Here is a 13,206-nt window from a genome sequence, read left to right on the forward strand (position 1 = left end):
GTTATTTGATGCGTTAGTACTGAGCCTACAGGGTCAACGCGAGCTCACAACGCCAGCTGCTACCGTCTCGTTTATCTGTCACAACCCAGCTCCTCGGGCAGGGGCCGATGCCTCTGTCATTCCCAATTCCCATCGTATACATGAGGAAACCAAGGCAGAGAGGGCAAAGCCACTCATTCAAGGTCACTCAACCGGCACGCGGTGGAACCCATGCCCAGGCGGTCTGAATTCAGAGCCCACATTCTTCTGATCACAAACTCAGTGTGTGGCCCGAGGGCCCCCACTTTCTCATCTGCACAACAAAATCTCCCGGCTGCTAGCTATCTGAATGAGCCATCTCTGACATTCTGGCTGGGTCCCCCCATGACTTGCAGCCCCACCAGCATCGTGTGCAGCAGAAAAACCACCCAGCTGGGCCCAGACAACCCACGGAGTCGCGAGAGAGAATAATAAAATGGATTTATTTTAAGCCGTTTGTTACACAGCCGTAGGTCGATAAAACAGCATTCAGCGACAAACATTTGCTGGGCGCCTTCTGGGTACCAGGCACTGTATTATGCACTAGAAGCTCATCTGTCTCCAGCTTTGGAGTGTGCCTCCCCCCACTGTCGTCTGAGCCGGGCCTGGGCAGGAGCACGCGGTGGCGGGGACTGTCTCTCCAGAGAGGCCGTTGACAGCACTGATGATGCTCTCGTAGCTGGGCGGTGGCAAGGGGGGCTGGGTCCCACGCAGGGCATCCCTGGAGGCACAGTCCTTCGGGCTTTCTTCCGCGGGGTACGCAGGGGTTGTCGGGGGCCCCTCGGCAGGTGGCGTCGGGGGCCCCTCGGCAAGTGGCCAGCCCACGGCCTCCTCGTAAGTGGGGATGCCAACCGCCTTTGGGATCCTGCGGGACAGAAGAAGAGAGGCTGTAGCAGGGGCAAGGGCAAACGTACTGCACGCCAGGGAAAGAGCAAGGGAGGCTGGGGCTGGGGAAGACTTCACGCCCTGTCCAAACCCGTTGTGGGCCCCAGGTACACACTCAGAGCTTGGCATGAGTCAGCTCTGCCAACCGCAGCCCTCCCGCTCTGCCCGCCCCATCCTGTGAGTTCCCCACACGCGCTAGCTCGCTGCAACTCCTCAGTTCTCTCTGCCGGGAAGGTCCATCCTCCCCCACCCCCCTCCCTGCTGGCCCATCCCCACTTGTCCTTTGAGGCTCTTCTGGGAAGCTTTCTTGACTGGTCCCCCCTCTCCGCGCAAAGCTCTCGCTCCCTGCTCTGGGCTCCCAGAGGGCTCTTCCCCAACACTGCATTGACCCTACCAGGTCCCCTAGGTCGTCGCTGAGGGTAAGGATGGACTTTGAGCATCCATGGGCTGAGGGCAGGTGCCTGGGGATGTTTGTGGAAAGAAGGATGGCTCATCGGCAGAAAGACTTCTAGCTTATTGTAATAATCCCTTGCAAGATCCGGAGTTGTAGATACTCCAGGCGGGATGGGAGACATCGATTCTCCTGCCCATCTGGATGCTTGAGGCCCCAATATGGCAAGTCTGCGAAATGATTACTTCCACTTGCATACCTCCAGAGATGGAGAGCTCACTACCTACCAGGTCAACCACATCCATCTCTAAACAGCCTGGCTTTCCTGTGACTTGCCCTACCTCCAACAAATGAATGACCCCGCAGGGACTTGAGGCACAGACCAGGTCTTCTGTGGCTTCTGTGACCGGCCCCCACAGGTTAGATTCAAAAAACAGGTTACCTGTATTCTAGCCTCAATGCTGATGGGAACGAGGCTGACCCTCAGTCCTCTCAGAACCCTGGCGGGTCACCTCTGGGGAGGTGGTGCTTCTTTCCCTTCCCAGGACCCCAGGGGACAGGAGTGTCATTGATCCCACGTCTGAGCTGATTCCCCTTTGGGGATGATCCTGCCAGATACAGGAGCTGACCAAGTGACCTTGAAGGTCGCTTCTCGCACCAAGTGGCTGAAGGGCTGGTTATGAGTCTGGGCTGTGGCTAGTTCAACTCTCTGCTATGCCACATTCTTGGTGGTAGATCATGGGTCAGTAACTCCATTAATCTGAGCCTCAGTTTCCCCATCTATACAATGAGGACAGCAAGGGCACCTACCTCCCAGGACTTTATGAAGATTAATTGAGATAATACAGGGGAAGGGGCACTTAGCACATGTTCCGTGAACAGGAGCTGATAACAAAATCTCAAAAGTCTCTGCGAGGAAGGGGTGTGGGGGACAAAAGTTATCATAGATCACCCGCACGGTAAGTGCCATACAGGCTATCGCTTGCCCAGAGTTATCAGTCTGGAGCTGGTGGGGAAGCAGTTCAATGCATACCATGGGTTCTGCCAGTGTAGATAGGGGAGGGGCTGATGGCAGGAGGCTGGCCCCGAGGGGGGGGGGGGTCAGAGGAGGTAGTGGAGGGAACTTCACTCCAGGGGCTGGTAGGGGGCAGTGCTGGGTACCTGCTCTCACCCCTCACTTGAGAATCCCCCCCCCCCCCCGGGGACATGGCCCTTCTCTGGACAGCGTGTCTTCTCAGCCCGAGCCAACCGCAGCCATCAGAGTGACCCACTGGGGAGGCAGGCTCGCTGCTCCAGTCATAGAGTCACGGAGTAGGCTGGTGGGGAGCTCAGGGTTAACCCCCAGCCTGCATGCCAATCTGATAGAGGGCACCGGCCGGGAGCCAGATCTGGGCTCCGCATCCAGTGCTGTGATACATCTCTCCCACAGACCCTCCTCCTCTGGAAGGCAGCCCGGGAGCCCTGCTACTGAGGGAGCTGATAAGGGGTCTCAGTCTCCCCTCAGCTCCCAGCCTCCTTTGCACGTGAGGGCAGGCAAAGAATATTGCGTCTGGAGGCAAGCAGGCTAGACTCCACTGTCTCGTGCTGTGCCTTGTTCACATGGCCCCTCTGAGCCTCCTTCTCCTCATCTGTAAAATGGGGGTGAGAATTTTATAGATTCAGGGGAGGGGAAAATGGAAAAAGCTTTGACAGCACTCGGAAAAATGCCAGTATTCCAGCTTCCAGAGCCCTATGTCTCCCTCCCCTCCCGCATGCCCCAGCCACACCCCTGCCACTCCCTGGTTCCCCAAGCCCTGGAGATGCCAGACAGATTTGGGGTATGCCTGGGACCACCCCAGCAGGCAACAGCTGGCAGGGCAGGGCACAGATGCCAGGGAAGCTCACCCCACAGCAGGAAGTTTGCTTAGAGGGCAGACGTGGAGTGGCTGTCACGTAAGTAGCCGGCATGGCCCAGCCAGCCCCAAGTCCTATTCCTATGGTCCACAGGCTGGGAACTGGGGGAACAGGAGGCCCCATGCAGAGCTGCCATATCACACACACACACACACACACACACACACACACGGGTGGTATATTCTGGATACGGCGCCCTGCAGGGGTGTGGGGTGGGCCCGCCGCTCTCGTCCCCAGGCCAGCAAGCTCCAGGAGAGGCTGGGGCTGGCCCCGGGGGGGCAGGAGGCCTGGGCCTGGCCTCGGCTCTGCCACCCTTCAGCTGAGTCAGGCAACCACAGTCGGGAAAGGGAAAGGGACAAGGACGGAATACTATTCGCCCAACGTGTAAGCTCCCTAAACGTGTTCAGGACAACCCTGGGGGCTCAGCTCTCAGGCACAGGACAGATGAGTAAAGGCCAAGCATCAACCAAGCAGCAGAGCCCCCAGTCCTAATTGCCAAGCTCAAGCCAACGGCACCTATCGCCCTTCTTCCCATCCCAGCCCTGAATCTCCCCACACCTTAGCGCCGTCCTCTGTGAAATAGGCCTAATCCTAACGCTTAACTCCCAAGCCGTTGAGACTCTAATCAGGCAGCGGGCACTAGAGTGCACTGCAAGCTGTAAGGCATAGTCATACGCAGCCGCAAAGCTAAAGTGTGCACGAACTTTGCCAGGCATACACTTCCCCATCTATCACCTCATCTGAGCCTAACAGCAATCTCAGGAGAAAGTTCTGGCACGGCCACATGACAGATGAAGAATTAGATATGGTTCGGAGAGTCTAAGTAACACGCTCAAGGGCGCACAGCTTAGAAAAGAGCTGACACTGACACCCTCACGTCTGAATAGACCCGTGCTTTTTCTTTTAAATTTTTTTTTTTAACGTTTATTTATTTTTGAGACAGAGAGAGACAGAGCATGAACGGGGGAGGGTCAGAGAGAGATAGGGAGACACAGAATCTGAAACAGGCTCCAGGCTCTGAGCCCTCAGCACAGAGCCCGACGCGGGGCTTGAACTCACGAACCGCGAGATCATGACCTGAGCCGAAGTCGGACGCTTAACCGACCGGGCCACCCAGGCGCCCCGACCCGTGCTTTTTCTGCTATACTCACTGAGGACAGGGGCCCTGGGAGGCCTCCTGTCCAACCACCAGCGGGGCCAGATGCGGGGCTCACCAGCAGCAAGGCTGGGCTGTGTCAGCTTTCAGGGACAAGAAAGGGGCATGAACAGAAGCAGCCTCCCCGACATCCAGCCATCCTAGTTCTGAACCTAAGACTTGGGTCTCTGAACCTGATGGGCCATGAGCACCCGCCCGAGTAGGCTTCTTCCCCAGCCCTGCTGGGAATGAAATCCAACTGGCCCCACCTGACAGACGCTACTGTGGCCCAGACCCTGTTGAGTCAACACGGCTGTGTGTACAGACAACACCCGCCCCCAGCAGTCCGGCCAGGCTAGGAGGGCGAGCAGGGACAGGTTACAGTTGCAGCACCCTGAGGCCTGGCCTGGTTCCCCTCCAGTCACCCACCACCTCGCTGTGTGACCAGGTAGGTCATTGGTCTCTCTGAGACCCGGGCTTCTCATCTGAGACGTGAGGGGACTGGCTGGAGGCCCTGCCCTTCCCTCTCTCACAGTTGGGTCAAACCAAGGCCAGACCATTGTACCAAATGGCCCCTGGTGAATACTCTATTGTCTCTGACCCCAGGGAATCGCAGGCCAGTTGCAGGAAGAATTTGTTACATTCTTTAACTCGCAATACTGTTTTTCCCTCTCCCCAAGGGAAGAAAGGTGTCCAGGTCCCAGGCCAGCTCCCTAGTGTCTGACTTAGCCCCTAACACACACAAGCTTTGCAGCCAGCGGGCTCTGCCACTTTTTAGCTGTGTAACCTTCACCTTCTTCTTCCATAAACGGCAACAGAAATTCTTACCTTGCAGGCAGACAAGACCCGGGATGCATGCGGGCCGCCCAATATGGAGGCACTGCCCATGCTTGACTGAATGAATACGTATTTAACAAGTGCACACATAATGCATCATTTTCTCCCCCAGGTAAAAAAAAAAAAAAAAAAAAAGAGCTCTTGGTGTCTTGGTGATGCTCTGTAGATGTATATAATACAGAGATACATACAGAGCAGACAAATATGCAATATATCTGTGGTGTGAAAATTTCATGGAGGGGGTGTGGGTAAGAAAAAAATGCCAGGGCGCCTGGGTGGCTCAGTCAGTTAAGGGTCAGACTCCTGATCTTGGCTTAGGTCATGATCTCACAGTTCGCGGGTTCTAGCCCCACGTCGGGCTCTGCACTGACAGCACGGGGCCTGGAGACTGCTTGGGATTCTCTCCCTCCCTCCCTCTTTGCCTCTCCCTGGCTCGCTCGCACTCTCTCTCTCTCTCTCTCAAAACAAATAAAAAAACATTGAAAAAAAATGCCTAAAAGGCTCCTTTTAGGAGGGAGAGACAATTTTAAAAAGGTTGAGAAATACGGTCTTAATGCAAGATTTTGTCTCCACCCCCCAACCCACCCCGGAGCCTTTGCACATGCTCTTTGGCCCGTCCCAACCGCGTCTCTACATTATCCACTTCAGGAACAGCTGACACTTCCTGTGCACCTACTGTGTGCCAGGCACCGGTCTACGTTCTACACAGACATCATCCCATTGGATTCTCTCCCATGTCCCCTGAGCTAGGGAGCAGTGAGGGTGCAGACTCAGTTCAAGTCCCGACTCACACACACGTTAGCTGGGTGTCCTTGGGCAAGTTAGTTAATGTCTTGGCACTTTGGGCTCCTCATCTATAGATGGAGTTAATAACAGTCCCTACTTCAGAGAGCTGCTGGGAAAACAAAATGAGTACACATATGAAAGGCACTTAGCACAGTGTCCCGCAGATGGTAAGTGCAGGTATTTGCTATTATTGTGCTATTCTTACTCCTGTCTTATTTCAGATGAGGAAGTTGAGGCTCGGTAGGGTTGTACAATCTACTTGAAGTCCTACTTGCTAGTTAGTGATAGAACCAGGAGAGGATTCCAGGAGGTTTACCCTGGGCCTGGGCTCTTAACCCCTCTGCTACTCTGCCCTGTATGTACCATGCTGAGCTCAACTGCCACCTCCTCCACGAAGCCTTCCTGGATTTCTCCATGTCTCTACAGGACCCTGTCTGTCCCTCTCTGACAGCTCTAACCACCCTGGTTTGTCCAAGTCTGTCAAAGGGCTTGAAACCCCTCCAGGACTCTGCTGATGACAGTGCTTTATCCACCACTCCCGCCCATCACCTCCACCCTGCCCTGCTGACCTGTAGCTCTCCTTCTCCGAGGGCTCCACAGTGAGGTAGTACAGGTCTCTGGAGAGGTGATATGGGTCCCATCGGGGAGGCCCCCGGGTGCTGGCCTTGATGGACCACAGCAAGCCGAAGAGTAGTAGCAGCCCGCCTGCACCGCAGCACAAGAAGCTGACGGACCTGAGCAGGGGACTGGGGGCCTGAGGCACCGGATGCCCCGTGGGAGGGGCCGGCTGGCCGGGCTGAGCACCTGCTTCTCCTTCACTCCACCAAGCAAAGCAGAGTGTCCCAGCTACCAGAAGCACCGTGCCGCTGACCGTCATGCAGTAATGGAGCGTGGAGGCCGCTCGGCTCACGTCACACGTCTGAACACAGAGAAGGGGAGACAGGAGGTAATGGGCCACGAGGCGGGCCTGCTGGGGTACTGCAGACCCACGTTTCAGTCCTCCCCTGTCTGAGGTCACGGTGCAACCTTGGAGAGGCCATTTGACTCCTCTGTGCCTCAGTTTCCTCATCTGTTAAACGGAGATGACACTCCCGACTTTGCAGGGCCGTTTCGAAGGCCACAGAGAATGTGTCTCAAGTTACCCAGCACCATGCCTGGGGCCCAGGAGCTCAGTAAGTGTGGCTATGTTCACTCTGGGCCTCTCGGGGCCTCATAGGTCCCATCAGCCTGGTGGGTATGACTCCCACCCCCACCCCGTCTACTACAGGCTGGGAGGGAAGAGAGTGAACACCTGTTGAGTCCAGCAGGCCTTCAGGGTCGAGACCCGCTGGTTCTGCATTGCCTCACCTCCCCTGGTCACAATCCCAAGAGGTGGAATTTGACAGAGGAAGGCACCGAAACCCAGGGCGGGTAAAGGAGCAAGAGTGAAGTCCCGAGTTGAAATGCACGACCTGAGGCACCTTTGTGCAAAAAGGTGTTCACCATGGCCTTATGGATAATGGTCCTAATTTGGAAAAAGTCTAAACGTCCAACTATAGGCAACCGGTGAATAAACCATGGCGTACCCTCTAGATGGGATGTTAACAACTCGTCTGAAAAAACAAGCTCAGTACAAATGCTTAACAACAGGGGAGACGTGTAGATCTTCCTTCTTTCAGCTTTTTTTTTTTTTTTTTTTTGAGAGAGAGAGAATCTTCAGCAGGCTCCACACTCGGCACGAGCTGGAAGCAGGACTCGATCCCACGACCCTGGGATCATGACCTGAGCGGAAAAAACAGTCAGACGCTCGGGAGACTGAGCCACGCAGGCGCCCCTCTTTTTTCGGCTTTGTACGCCAAGGTACGCATAGGGTAGCATGTCAATCGGATAAGGAAAAAATGCGCAGGAAAAACGCAAACTGGGAGGAAAACTGGCCCCAGAGCATACAGACAGGAAGAGGCTGAAACCCACGTCCACGTTGTCCCCAAAGCCAATCTCTAGGCCATTGTACATGCTGTTCCCTCTGTCTGATAACTTGCCATTATCTGCCCTCAAGTCTCAGATTGGTCCTCACCCAAGAAGCCTTCACTTCAACACCAAGTGCCCCGGGCCTTCTTGCATCACAGCACTTCTCTGACTGTGCTCAGCCTCTCCTTTGCTTGTCCTCCCCACCAGCCAGTGAGCACACTGAGGACAGGCCCATATTGGCCCCGTTCACTGCTGTATCCCCCAGTGCCTGGCACATAGTAGCTGCTCAATGAACATGTGTTGAAGAAATTCTCTTAAGTGAGGGAAGGCGTTACTGGGCAAACACTTGTTGCGTGAACAGCCTCCCTTACAGCTGGGAGGGGCTGGGACAAGGGAGGTGACACAGGAGTTCGGCAACTGCAACAGCCAGCCACAGAGTGGAGACCTGGCCTTGGTCCCCATTCTGCAGTTCTGGGGTGAGCTTACCAACCGCTCCGGGTCTGTTTCCTTACCCTTACAAAGGTCGGGTTCTTTAGCAGGCTGCTAGGAGAAGTTAGAGACACTGTCCTTTTCCAAAATCTGAGTCAGTGAAGCAGGGGGCTGGGGAACTCACAGACCTGAGACTTCAGGGATCAGGAATGCCTTCCAAATGAGGGCTTACCCGGCCAAATATGCTGCACCCAAACAATGCCCTGCTGTGTAGCTGCTAGCTCCTGGGAGAGCTGAGGGGCATCATGTTCAAGATACAGCAGGTGAAGCTTTAGACTTCAAAAGGGCATGTCGTCAATTCTGTTTAAAAACACATGTGCGTTGGCGGGGGGGCGGTCGCCTGGGCGGCTCAGTCAGTTAAGCATCCAACTTCGGCTCAGGCCATGATCTCGCAGTTCGTGGGTTCGAGCCCTGTGTAGGGCTCTGTGCCGACAGCCTGGAGCCTTCTTCGGATTCTGTGTCTCCCTCTCTCTCTGCCCCTCCCCCGTTCTGGGTCTGTCTGTCTGCCTCTCTCTCTCAAAAATAAGCAAACATTTAAAAACACATACACGTGCGTGTACGTGTGTACCTATGAGAGAGAATGTATACATGTAGCAGGGGTGCTCTAAGACCGGACCCCAAATCTTCCTGAGCCCCCAGACCACCAGCAGCGTGTAGAAAAATGTCATCCGTAAATCACCTGCCGTTCTCTTCCTGTGAATCGGTCTGTGGGGCAAGTGCCTCCTGTCTCCATTATTGTGGGGGGAGGAGATGAACCCGACTCCTCCCTCTCCAAAGTTAGACAGCTACGAGAGGCTGTCGAGAGGGAGAGCTGCAGCAATCAGCTTGGAAAACCCACTTAAAACCCACAGCAGATCAGTAACAGTTCATAGCGCCTTGCCTGTATACCAAGGCCCCTCTTCACACTCCCCACAACCGAGGGGGGTGGGTAGGGCAGGGCGAGAAAATTCCTGCTTTGCAAATGAGGAGACCTAGCCCAGAAAGGTGGAGGACTCTGCCCAAAGCCAGAAATTGCTTTGCTTCTCAACCCTTGAAGAACTTGCTTCTGCACAGGGCAACTTCAGATGCCCTTAGACCTCTATAAAAGCAATAGTTGCTCGTTGTGAGAAAAAGAGAGGACCCCAGAAGTGAATAAAAATGCAACATATGAATCATCATTGCTTCCGCCCCTCAGGATGAACATGACCTGCATGTGAGACGTCCCCTTTCCATCTCTCCCTCGCCCTACGTACATGATGATGGAGGCGGCAGACGTGTGCTGGGCATTTACACGGGCTGGGCACCACCCCGCGCTTTATCGGTGCCCCCGACTGAATCCTTGCAACAGCCTCATGGAGCTTGGAGGGTGACAGCTTGCCTGGGGTCAGTGCCAAATTTGAACCCAATGCTGGGGACCTGGGGACCTCGTCCTGGGGACTCGTCTGTCCCCACCCAGGGCCCTCATTTCACATCCCCCCCTTCAAGACCCAGTCCAAACACCACCTCCTCCCAGAGGCCCACCTGCTGCCGCCAGCCCCACCTCCCACCAGCCAGCGGAGGCCTATCCCTGCCTCCGATTTATCGCTCCCTCTAACTGCGGCCATTCCATGAGCCCTGTGACCTTGAAACTGCTCAGCATCTCTGAGCTCAAATTCTGCCTCTCAGGGAAGAGCAAGTGGTAAAGACGAGGCGGCAAGACAGCAAGCTGTAATGAAGCACGGTGATACAGAGCTGGACAAGGATGGACCCTGACTCTGACACTGTGCAATTTATCTAGCTTCTCCGTGCCTCAGCTCCCTCCTCTGTAAAATGGGCACCATTACACTGTCTCTGCAACCAACAAGGGAACTCCAAGTGCCACCCTTCCGGAAGAGCTAAGCCATCTGAACAGGAAGTGGTCCAGACCATCCCCATCAACTTCTGGGTAAACTAAGGCCCTGACTGCCATGCTCAAGGCCACCCGGCCAGTTAGAACACAGGAAGAGGACCTGGGTGTCCACTCTGCACCGCCAAGCCACCGAAGTCAAGGTGAAGAGAGGGGGTCCAGGCGGGGTCAGCATTAGGAGGCGCTGAGATGCTCGGGAAGGAAGGAGAGGAGGAAGCTTATACCCACCTCAGATGAAGCCATCGGGCGGCAGGTGGTCAGGCGTGGTCCAGGCGCAGGGACCAGAGGGAGGTGCAATCCTGGGATGGCTGTCCCTCGGGTTTGCAGGAGGCGCCTGGAGTTAGGGAGCAGCCCTGTTGAAGGTCCCCTAGCCCGGTTTTCCGCGTTCCCCCGAAAGCCCCAAGGTCGGGCTCTCCGTCTGGTCCAAGGGTATCCGAATGCCCCCCCCCCCACCACGCCCGCAGTCGCCGTGCGTCCCACCCGCTCCCGCAACCCCCTACGCGGTGCAGCGAGGTGCCCAGCAGGCAGCACCCCACGCGTGCCCGCCCGGGGGGGAGGGGGGGCTGTGATCCCCGCAGGGGCTCTGCAAGCTGCAGGGGCGCTCTGGGGCGCCAGGCGTGTGCGGGGCCGGGCTTCGTCCTCCGCCCCCAACTCGGGCTCAAGCTGGGGGGCACCTGCCGCCCCACCTCCCCTGCGATCCCGGTCCTCGCGTGCCGTCGGTCAGGCCAGAGACTCCGGGTGGCCGCTCTGGGAGCTCCAGGTGCCGCTCCTCGGCGCCGCCGGCCCCGCCCGACCTTAAAGCGACAGCGCGACCGGGGAGGGAGGGGTTAGGGTTTCTAGGCCGCGGGGAGCGCCGGGCAGGGGTGGCCACCATCGGGAGCTGGCTGTCCTCGCAGCCGTCCCGCCCCGCTGCCCCACTGGAGCGGGCTTGAGAGCCCAGACGGACTCCTCCCAGAGCCACCAAACCTCAGTCCCGGTCGAGAGGGCTCTAGGAGACCTGAGCCCATGCCTCCTCGCTCTCACTCTACAGGGAGGGAAACTGAGGCCCAAAGAGGGTTTACCGCATACTTCTTGGTAGTGACTGGCTTTTGCTTCTCAGCGCACTGAATCTGAGAGCAGGCCTCCCTCCAGGACCTCAGATCCTGAGGGGGAAAGCGTTCTCAGAAATAACGACTGACATTTACACGCTTCCCCCGGTCCCTGCAGGAGGTGGCTGCCCTGGCCCTGAGAGGCTGGGGACACTGGGGCTTGGGAGCAGGGCCTCCCACCTGCTGTGTGACTTCTCTGCACCTTCTTCCTTCTGTGGCAAAGGAGGGCTGATGATTCCAACTCACAGGTCTTCCGGGACTGAATGCGTTAAGTGGGGCAGGTTAAGTGCTAGGCCATTTACCAAGTGCAGGCTAAAGGTGGTCTGGGGGGACAGGTGATTTAGGAGTCTGCAGGTCGGGTGAGGCGTATGGAGGTGTATGGAGTCTGACACCTGAGGGGGACACCTGAGGACTCCTAGAGCGTCAGGAATGGGGCCTCATGAGTGCAAAGCCTGGGCAAAATCACAGGCTGGTTAAACCTCCACAGATCCATGTTGGTCAAAGAGAGCCAGCCCCTGGACTACCTGAGATCCTGGTTTCGCTTTTGTCTTTTCCTGCTGCTCCAACAAGCCAGGGGACTGGGCCACATTCCCCTCAGCCACAGCCAATGGTTCCCCACCAAACTGGTGGCGACCAACTGTCCTTCCAGCCCAGGGACACAGAAGGTCAGAGCAGCCTGTCCAGCTGGGATCTAAAGCTCAGAGAGATTCAGAACCTGGAGCCTGTTTACAATTCTGTGTCTCCCTCTCTCTCTGCCCCTCCCCCGTTCATGCTCTGTCTCTCTCTGTCCCAAAAATAAATAAACGTCGAAAAAAAAAAAAATTTAAAGCTCAGAGAGGGGAAACTGCGGCCTCAGTCATACAGCAGGTCAGCAGCGGGGCCCAGGTCCCCGGTTCCTTCCCTCCTCGTCTCCAAGGAAATGCCACCCAAGAGCATTAGTGTTCTCTGAGCACAGACTCCTCTGACTGTGAGGTCCTTTTCATCTTGGCTGTGTGTGAGCCTCAGGAAGCTCGGGAGGCCTACAGAGAGTTGAGAAGCGGCTGACCTCAGACCAGAATCTCCTTCAGCTTTGCTGTTCTCAATCTGGAGGTGGGGACAAGCTGGTGGGGACCAAAGGCCCCCAGCAGCCCCCGTGGTGCCCTCACGGACTTGCTCCGAGGACAGAGATAAGAGGAGGAAGCTCCTCCTTGAAGCACCCTGCCCCACTCACTCCTGCAGGGGCAGGCGTCCATGCAGGGCGTGAGCCCCTCACTGATCAAGACCCATCGACCCCGCCACTCCTCCGTCAGTAGGCCCGGGGGTACGTCACAAATTGGTGAGGTGGAGGTCCCCACTTGGGGACACCCCTGACCCTGCTTAAACCTGAGTCCCCTGGCCCAGGCTGGACACCAGGCCCTGGAGTTGGACAGGTTGTGTTCTGTCCCGACTCAGCCACCTCTAGGCAAGAAGACCCTGGCCACATCCTTTTCTTGGACCTGCTGTTGCTTTATCTATAAAGTGGAGATCATGGCCCCTCCTTCCCAGGGTAGCTATGAGGGTTAATTAAGGCCTTATGCATAAGAAGCTGGCCTGGGTGCACTCTCCCATGGCATCGTAGCTCTATTTGTGATTCTCTCCTAGCTGATGGTGACCTCCCCAAGGGCAGGGACCAGATGTGGCGGGGCTCAGGACCCAGCCAGGCCCAGCACCGCCGGGACCAGAGTGCTCGTAGACCCTTCCTGAGCAAGCAACCTCACACTTTCCTGGGCACCAGCTGGGCGACTCGCAGGAGAAAATCGGTGACCAGCTTCTGCCTCGAGGGGGTGGAGAAGAGAGTTACCGCTTGTACCCGCTTATCACATGTCACCGGCCATCTGCTTTTCCCATTAGCTGT

At 56.5% G+C, this 13,206-nt stretch overlaps 1 protein-coding gene across 1 annotated transcript; it reads right to left on the reverse strand.

The window, feature by feature from the left end:
- Nucleotides 1–464: 464 nt before the first annotated feature.
- On the reverse strand, nucleotides 465–11,048 carry TMEM61 (transmembrane protein 61). The gene is made up of 4 exons (XM_047868809.1): nucleotides 10,932–11,048; nucleotides 10,474–10,579; nucleotides 6,515–6,864; nucleotides 465–883 (listed from the first exon to the last, which is right to left on the reverse strand). Exons 2-4 carry the CDS (start codon nucleotides 10,486–10,488, stop codon nucleotides 562–564), a joined length of 687 nt encoding a protein of 228 aa, XP_047724765.1. The 5' UTR covers nucleotides 10,489–10,579; nucleotides 10,932–11,048; the 3' UTR covers nucleotides 465–561.
- Between the last annotated feature and the right edge of the window lie 2,158 nt (nucleotides 11,049–13,206).

Source organism: Prionailurus viverrinus, chromosome C1 (genome assembly GCF_022837055.1).
Source record: "Prionailurus viverrinus isolate Anna chromosome C1, UM_Priviv_1.0, whole genome shotgun sequence".
Lineage (NCBI taxonomy): Eukaryota > Metazoa > Chordata > Mammalia > Carnivora > Felidae > Prionailurus > Prionailurus viverrinus.